At 35.3% G+C, this 9,901-nt stretch overlaps 1 protein-coding gene across 1 annotated transcript; it reads right to left on the reverse strand.

The window, feature by feature from the left end:
* Positions 1-5,542: 5,542 nt before the first annotated feature.
* On the reverse strand, positions 5,543-6,980 carry LOC110115611. The gene is made up of 4 exons (XM_020848882.1): positions 6,634-6,980; positions 6,413-6,566; positions 6,179-6,322; positions 5,543-6,094 (listed from the first exon to the last, which is right to left on the reverse strand). The coding sequence occupies exons 1-4, from the start codon at positions 6,978-6,980 to the stop codon at positions 5,543-5,545; spliced, it is 1,197 nt and encodes a 398-aa protein (XP_020704541.1).
* Positions 6,981-9,901: the final 2,921 nt, after the last annotated feature.

The following is a 9,901-nucleotide window of genomic DNA, read 5'->3' on the forward strand; positions in this document are numbered from 1 at the left end:
GAAATACTATAATTTTTCTTCTAATCATCCAGGATGATCCATAATACCATCCTGGATGATTTGTACAAATTTGAACTGTTCATCCAAGCTATCCTGATATCGTTAGAGACTATCAGGTAAAATTTGTCACATCATACTAGATGATCCTATGATCGTTCAGGATGATATTTAATATTGAAATTGAGTTTTTAGGGTTTTTTTGCCCTCTTTTTAAGCATATTATACAGAAGTATCCTACGATCAACCTGGATGATATTTTCCACCAAGATTAATTTTTAGGGTTTTTAAAGCCATTTAAGCTTTATCAAGGCACTTGATAAGTGTCTTTGGCAGCCATTGAAGCTTTATTCTTCTGAAGAAAACTTGAAGAGATAGAACATGACAGGGAGAGAGGAAAGGTTGGAGTTTGAGAGAGGGAGAAGATCCTTGGAGGGGTTTCAAGGGAGTGTGGAGGGGGTTTCACACGATTGTTCTAGCAAGCTTTCACTTTAGTACCATCAGATTCAAGGTTCATCTTGAGAGAAATTTTAGAAAGAAGAAGATCTCTTTGTTATCAAAGGACCTGACTACTCCGACATATCGATGATGGTGGAATTGATTTTATAAGGGCTTCTCCGCTTATCTGTGCTAGGTAAAGGAGAGTCACTAAAGATTTAGTACAATATCTGGAGGGTACCTATAGGGAGTGGACTTAGGTCAGGTTGGATCAAACCACTATAATTCTGTTGTATTCTTTTTTATTTTATGCTTTTTGCACTTTATTTTGTGTTGGATATAGAAGACTACTCATACATTATTTGATGAATATAATTCTGAGAAGTATAGAGTTGAGGAAGAAGATGAAGAACGTGAGATTACCTAAGAAGTAAAAAATATAAATCTTGAGGAAAAGGGTAGAGCCTCAAAATACTAAAGAAGTAAGTGAGATTACCCAAAGAGTAGAATCTATAAATATGGAGGAAAGGATAGAACTTAGACAGACTTTTCTTAGATATTGGAGATATTCTTCGAGTCATCCTAAAGAACTAATCTTAGGAGACCCTTCTAAAGGTCTTAAAACTATGCGTAGACTTAGAAAAAAACTTAAGCACTCAGCCTTCATCTCAATGACTGAACCCACCAACATCAACCAAGCCGTTTCGGATGAATTCTGGATCTTAGCAATGCAAGTGGAATTAAACTAATTTATTAGAAATGATATTTGGGAGTTTATAAAAAGATTGAAGGTCTAAAGTGTAGTAGGAACTAAATAGGTCTTTAAGAATAAAATAAATGATTTTGGTGTGATGGTTATGAATAAGGCGAGATTAGTTGCTAAGGGGAATAATTAAATAGAAGGGATCAATTTCTAGGAGACTTTTTCCACTGTAGCTAGATTAAAAGTAATTATAGTGCTTCTAGACTTGGCCTATTATAAATGATTTTTAGCTTTTCCAAATGGATGTCTAGAGTATCTTTTTAAATAGGGTGATAAAAGAAGATGTGTTTATAGAGCAATCTTCATTTTTTGAGAGTTTTCAATTTGCAAATCATATTTACAAACTAAAAAAGGCCTTATATGGATTAAAATAGGAACCTAGAGCTTGGTATGAGAGACTTAGCACAATCCTGCTAAAAAAGAGAGTTTATTAAGGGGAGTGTTGTTGATTTTGTATGGGTTGTTAAACCTAAGCTATTGTCCCAAGGCTAACAAGATGGGGAGGTGAATTGGTTATTTAAAAATTTTCTTGAATTTTTAGATAGAAAATTGATTAGAATCTTGTAGCAAGTTAATTAAGTATTTATATGAACTTTTCCACATAAATAAATAACTTATAGAAAATAAAATGCAAAAATTAAAAAGATACAAAGATTTATAATGGTTTGGCCAAACACAACCTACAACCATTCCCTAAAGACTCCCTCTTCAGGTATTACACCATTACTAAAGTGACTCTCCTTTTGCCCCCACTGCAAGGCAGAGAAGCCTTTACAAAAACCTCTCTTCCACCAATCTCTTATGTGGCAAAGAACCATCATCCTTTCACACTCTCCAAGTGTCAGCTGAGAACTATCGTCCTTTCACACCCTCCAAGTGTAAGCAGAGTACCTTCAACCTTTCACACACTACAAGTGCCGGTAGAGTACCATTATCCTTTTACACCCTCTAAGTATGAGCAGAGTACTGGATCTTCTCATAAGTAACTAGAAAGAAGAAAAGAAGTGTAACACTAAAATCACAAAGAGATCCTTACCTTTGAGTAACCTTGTGAACCCTTCATACTCCACTTATAAGAAATCTCTCTCAAACACTCTCCCACACTCTCTCTTTCAAATGCCCTTAAAAAATCATGAAGACGGTAATTTTTCATGTTAGTTTTTGTGGACCTTTTATACCAAAGATATGAAAACCTTACAGAAAATTGAAATTTTTAATTTTGAGCATTCACGATCGTACAGTATGATCGTATGTTCGTACATACGAACAGTCATATGTTCGTACATACGAACAGTGCAAAAACTATTGCGGACAAACATGTTGTGAATCAATATGAAACAATTTGTTTATGATCATCATTCGATATGAATCAAGTTCATCTGGTATTAATAGGTAAAAAATTTTCACGTTCGTCGGGATGCAAAGTTGGGATGAAAAGGGACCCGTCTAATTCATACAATGGAAAGCATGTATGAATTGTATATCGTACAGTACGATCAGTTATATAAATTTTCAAGTTCATCAGGATGAACAATCGGGACAAAAAAGGGACCCATCCATTTCGTACTCTAGAAGGCATGTACGAATGGTATATCATACAGTACGATCCATACTTAAAAAATTTTCTACTTCCTATTCATTTAATTACTTGAAGGGAAAGTAACTGATCAGATCGTCCCGTACGAAAAGAAATCATACAATATGATAAGTTTAGAAATTATAGGTTTTAAACTCTCTCCCGGTATGTGTGTGCATAATTACTCAATTACAATCACACTCTCTCAGACTCAATAAAATGAAAAATATAGACTTCAATTACAAAATCCTCTAAACTAATCTGATTTGAAGTCTTCAACAATGCAGAGTATGATTTCCCTGAAATATTAGTACAAACGAATAACAAAATAATACTTTCATAATATGTTAAGAGAAATAATAATCAAAGCACTAATATTTGATATCATAAAAATATACAAATTGCAAGAATATCAATAATTAAGAATAAAGTAGCAACTATCTCAAGAAACATAGACTCTATCCTTTTTCTAAGGAAAGTAGGAGATGATTTACTCATTGTCCAAATCATTGTTGATGATATACTTTTTGGATCGTCTGATAAAAATTTATGTGATGATTTTTCTAAAATAAAGAGTAAATAATTTGAGATGAGTTTGATGGGAGAATTGGTCCTACTTTTTGGGTTTTAGCATAAGGCAAATGAATAATGGAACTTTTCTTAATCAATCAAAATACACTAAGGACATCATGAAGAAATATGAAATGGATAAAGCTAAGCCAATAAACACTCCCATATGCTCCAGTGTCTAGTTAGATAATGATTCAAATAGAAAATTTGTTGATCAAAAAAAGTACAGAGGAATAATTAGATACTGCTTTACTTGGCTGCTAGCTGATCTTATATAATATTTAATATTTATCTCTGTGCTAGATTTTAAGGTGATCCTAAATAATCCCACCTGACAACAGTTAAGAGAATCCTTAGATATATCTTATAGACCCAAAACTTAGGAATCTGGTATCCTACATACAACACCTCTTTTGAAATTATTGGATATTCTTATTCTAAATTTACAGTGTATAGGGTGGATAGAAAGAGTACCTCTAGAACTTACCAATTTATAGGATAATCCTCAGTCTTTTGGTCTAGTAGAAAATAAAACTCTGTTACACTTTCCATTTTTGTAGCTGAGTATATTGTGTTAGGAAGTTATGAGACCAAAGTCCTTTGGTTGAAGCAATAAATTTTGGATTTAGGATTATCTATAGGAATAATTTCAATTATATGTGATAATACTAGTACCATATGCATCTCTAAAAATCCTATCTAATATTCAAGAACTAAACACATTGATATAAGGCATCACTTTATTAGGGACCAAGTTACCAAAGAAGACATTGAGCTACACTATGTAGCAATTGACAACCAACTAACTGACATCTTTACAAAACCACTGACCTTTAACACATTCAGCATCTTAAGGACCAAATTGGGTGTGATTGACATAAATGCATGAACTTGAAGATTTCTGAACTCTAAATTTTCTACTTTCTATTCTTTCTATTATTTTTGTTTTCATTGTTGATTTTATTTATTTGTTGTCGTATTTTTGTGATTTTATTATTTATGTTATTATTTCTTTCAATTTTCTTTTGGTCACTAATAAAATAATATTTTTTGCCTAATTTTTGTTTTTGAAAATTCATAATTAATGATTTTTTTTAAGGAAATGCATAAAATTGCATTAAAAAATAAAAACAACAATACAACCTCACGTCACACCAAGTAAGCTACTATCCTCCTTCAGACAATACAAGAAAGAAGGAGGAATAAAATCCAAATGAAGACTATCCCAAAAAAATGACCCATTTAATGCCACATTAGCGCAAATATCCCCTAACTTATTACCATTTCTACCTGAGCAAGAAAAACAAACTTGCTTAAAATTCAGTAAAAAAGCTAACTCATCTTCAATAACTCTACTAACCTCCCATTTCTTAATAGACCTCTGAAGAACTTTGATGATATTGACGTTGTCACCTTCTATGATAACCCCTTGTGCTTCAAACATCCGTTCTTGTATTACATTCTTCAGGTACAACACCGCAAGCATTTCCAAATGAGCTGAATCCCAATGCAAAAGCTGATAATCGAATCGTAACAGAAATCTGCCAGTATCGTCTCTAGCCACACCACCAATACCAGCTACAATGTTCTTTTTGATAGCAGCATCAACATTAATTTTTATCCATCCCGGGGGAGGGGGATACCAATGTATAGACAACAATTGCTGGTTAGCATTCCAGTTTCCCGACTAAAAATTAATGAAATTGCTCCTTAAAGCATACGAAATTGCATTAACAGCTATATAAGTCTCAGCATCTTCTTTTTCACCATGTACCAACTTGCATCTGCTCTTCCAAACCATCCAAACCACTGTACATAAAATATTAACCAACAAAGCATTCCTTCCCTACAACTTCTGAAGTTCAACTAAACATTCATCCAGATTATTAAAAACTGGAACATTAAACCCCCATTTATTTATAGTCAAGATAGTTTTCCTGAGTTTCGAACAGCTGCTCACAATGTGGCTCACATTCTCCTCCTCATCACATCCTCTTGGACATTCAATTAAGGTGCTCAATCTTCTTCTCAGAAGAAATGAAAAAGTCGGCAATGAATTGTTGCATATTCTCCACCAAAACAAATCAATAACTGGTTTCAGCTTTATCTTCCTCATCCAACTCCATTGATTACTAGCCTCCTCTTGATTCATACTAGCTAACGAAGCCAATGCAGTGATACATTTACCAAAATAATTTCTATAAAAGTTCTAGCTGATCATCCCGTCTGCTATTATCAATCGGGATATTAGAAATGATCTCAATCAGCTGACTTCCAAAAGTTTCTTTTAATTTGTCAAAGTTCCACTGACCATCTGAAATGAATATGCTTAGGGGGAAGTCTACGTACTCTTGAACATTAACAAAGGTAGGCCACATAGCAATGTTTCTATCCAAAATCCACGTATCATACAGCCAATTGATTGAATCACCATTAGAGATCTTCCATCTAACCACCTTTCTCAAAAATCTAGCACCCATAGCAACAATTTTCCAAGTTATTGAACACCCAGTCCTACTCGAAGAGGACCAAATATCAACTCCATACTTAGCTCTCAAAATCTGGTTCAAAACAGAATTTGGGTTGCTAAAAAATTTCCAAGCAAATTTGGTCCGAAGAGGACCAACTTTTGATATAGCCGAGAAGAGACCTCTACCACCTTCACATTTTGGTTTACAAAGCAATTCCCAAGATACGTAATGAATTCCAGCATTTCCATCCCCTTTACTCCAAGGAAAACTTCTACACATCTTATCAAAATTCTTCAAAACTCTTAAAGGAACAAGAGAAAGAGAAGGCATGAATAGAGGTAAAGACAAAAAAGCAGACTTTACCAAGACTATTCTATCTTCAAGAGAGATGTTCTTTGAGCCCCAAGTATTTAATCTTCCAGCTGCTACCTCTAAAAGATTCTGGAAATCCGTTGTCTTCAACCTCCTCAAAGCCATTTTAATACCCAGATAATTGATCTCCTTAACCTTTTTAAACTTAAGAATCTTCATCATTTTCTTCTGAACTCTTTTTCTTGTATTTTTTCCAAACAAGATCATGGATTTGGAGAGATTTACCATCTGGCCAGTCCAATCACAATAATTGTTTATAATTCTTCTCAACTCCTTAACCTCCTTCACCTTAGCCTCCGAGAAGATAAGAATATCATCTGCGAACAAAAGATGAGAAACTTTAGGTGCTAATCGAGAAACAGAGATACCCCTATTAATCCTTAAACAAAGAGCATCAGACAAAATCAGAGAGCACAGAATGAAGAGAAAGGGGGATAAAGGGCAACCTTGCACTAAATCCACACTTCCCTTTAATCCAATCCGTCTTCTTCCCATTAATCAAAATGCAAAACTTCGGATTGAGCACACAGCTTAATAAGAGTTCCCTAAACATAGGGGGAAAATTAAAGTGAATGAGAACTTGCCTCAAAGCATCCCATCCCATGCTATCGTAAGCCTGCTTTATATCTAACTTCATTGCTAGAAAACCACCTTTAGCTTTGGACCATCTGAATTTATTGAAAATCTCTTGAGCCACCAACAAATGTTCAGATAAGGATCGGCCTTTAATGAAATCCGCTTGATCTACCGAAATGAGTTTATGAATAACCTTCTCCAACCAGTTAAGAAGCATTTTTGCAATTACTTTATAGATAGTCATGCAAAGACTAATAGGCCGGATGAGAAGGCTCTTGAGGACACTTGATTTTCGGAATCAGCACAATCAAGGTTTCTTTCCACGATTGATCCATATTGCAAGAGGACAAGAAATGATACACTGCCGCCCACATATCATCCTTAATCACATTCCAAAAGTCTTTCATGAATGAGAAGGTTATACCATCTAAACCAGGAGAGATGTTTCTTTCGAAATTAACCACCACCAATTGAAGTTCTTCTCTAGTAAAATCAGCCTCCAGCAGCCTTTGATCTTCATTGCTAATCAAATAAGAAGGATTCGGCCACCCCTCCAAAGAGCAAATTCTATGCTGCCACTTCATTCTGAAAAACTCAGAAAAAACATTCTGTATAACAGATTCCTCCTCTGATATACTTCCATCACTCTTCTTAGTATGATGAATCCAATTGCTATTCCTCCTTGCACTAGCAAAGGCATGAAAAAATGAAGAATTACTATCGCCTTCTTCCATCCATTTGACTTTAGCTCTTTGTTTCCACCAAGCATTAAGGTGAGCTAAAGTGACATTCAGTTCATTGATCTTGAATCTAAGCAATTGTAGCTTTTCCTCTGAAATGCCATTCTCCGATTCCTCCATCTGTAATTCCAGGATTTCTTTTTTTAAACTGTCTCTTAGCTCAGTTAAATTTCGGTTCTTCTCCTTACTTCAGAAGAAAAGACCTCTAAGAGCCTTTTTAAACTTCCAATTAAGAATCAAAGCCGGTTCACCAACAGATTTTTTGTTCCATATCTTGCTCACTAAAGCAGTTGCACCATGATACGAAGCCCATACCTCCTCATACCGTATATCCCTCTTACTAATCTCCACTGAGAAGAAGCCTCCAGAACTAAGAAAACCGCCAAGTCCTTCCTCCATAAAATCAAAAGACCTCCTGAAAGACCACCAGCTGGAACCATGAAAAAATCCCAGTTGCTACCCAAAATCTTCAAAATTTGGTTGTTATCTAAAGAGCAAATCTTTATTTCCAACAAACCAACAAAAAAAACTTTATAATCCTTCACCACTTCCTTGAGATATAGAGTAGCCTCCACTTTCTTGGCTCCTCTACAATTCCAGAATAATAAAGAACTCATTTTCTAAAGATGGGGGACGGACCCCCATTCTTTTTAACTTACCCACTTTCTCCCTTCCTATTATGAGCAATAATATTACCAGCACCAAGATATTTGAGTTCTTTAGTCAGTTTAGTTTTTTTATCCAAAGAAAAGTTACCCTCCAAACTCGATTCTGAGTGATTCTTGGCTATATCAACTTTCCGAACATTCATTGGACTATGCTTCTCTGACTTATCTACCTTTAAACTATCCCCTTCCAAAGTAGATTCAAGAATTTCTCCTTCCTCCAATATTCCTTTATCAAATGCAGCAGCAGGCTCCACTCTAGCTCCCTCCTCCCAATCAGATAACGAATCAAATTTATTGTTAATCTCCACTGCAATGCTCACTTCATTATCAATCACCTATTTGGCCTTAAGAGACATACCCTCAGCTGGAATATCTGCCACAGTAGCTTGTTCAACATTATTATCTGTCATATAAAAATTCTCCCTCACCTTATCCAGCTTAGCTCCATCCTCTTTAACAGCCAAAGAATTAAGATTTACATTAACAGAAGTAACAGCTTTAGGAACAAAAACTTTTTTCATTGGAACAGGATTTTTCCTTGGAGGGAATTTTTTAAAGTTCTGAAAATTATAATTCTTCTTCCTGTTACTAACAATAGTCCAAGTTTCCTTCTCAACTGCCTTCCCCACAATGTCTTCGATAACATCAATGCTAGGATTATTGTCAAACAGATTGCAGTTCTTTTCCAGCCCCATCATCTTCTTTGGCTCCTTAGAAACATTCAAATCATGTCCAATTCTACCACAACCAGCACAAATTTTTGAGATTCCTTCATACTCAACTTTTTGGAAAAACTTGCTTGATAAACCTTCCACCCAAACACCATGGGCTAACTTCTTATCCAGGGAAACACGAACACACACCATGGCATATTCCCTCCTGCTCCATTGAAAGGAGTTTCCATCTAGAAGAAACGGTTTTCCTACTAGCAAGGCAATGCTGCATATATTGATCTCATCCCAGCAATGCAAGGGAAGATTAGGCAATCTAATCCAAATTGGAGATGAGATGCCACTGAGAGACATAGGATTAAAATTGATAGACCACTTATCCAATCCTACCACTTGATCGCTGATCCACCAAGGTCCTCTTGACATAACTTATTCAATAGCTGTAGAATCTTCAAACGAACACAGCGTCCAACCAAGACCAAGTCCTGTGATATGGAATTTTCCATGTTTATCCCATTGTCTTCTCAAATCTGAACTAATCACATGAAAAGGAATACTATCATCGAAAACTTTGACAACAACAGCCTTCTCCAGTCTCTTCGCATTTTCCATTTCTTTATCTGTCTGGAGAATAACAACCTTCCCATCATCAGATAAAAAAGATCCCAGGTCCAGGTTATCAACTTTAACATAAAGCTTTTTATTCCACGCCTAATGCAATCGCACCGTATTACCTTTATTCGCATCTGACTCCTTAGCTTCAGGAATAACACTACTAGTCTTCAGAAGCAAATCTTCATTCACAATGTTCGCCTCCCGAAGATTGCTACTAACCAGATCTTTGACATATAAATCTCTTCTAATTGGTGAAGAAGGTAAGGATTTTGAGTCAAAATTCTTACAGGAATAAACTCTCAGATCAGAAGAAACAGAACAGTCCAAACATTGATCATCAACTCCTTTAAAATTTCCATCCGGAACAGACTTACCCTTCAAGAAATTCACATCTTCATCCCTGATAACATTCTTACCTTTGCCAGAAACCAGAACAGGTAATTC

The sequence above is a fragment of the Dendrobium catenatum genome, unplaced genomic scaffold (assembly GCF_001605985.2).
Source record: "Dendrobium catenatum unplaced genomic scaffold, ASM160598v2 fragScaff_scaffold_777, whole genome shotgun sequence".
In the NCBI taxonomy this organism is placed as follows: Eukaryota; Viridiplantae; Streptophyta; class Magnoliopsida; order Asparagales; family Orchidaceae; genus Dendrobium; species Dendrobium catenatum.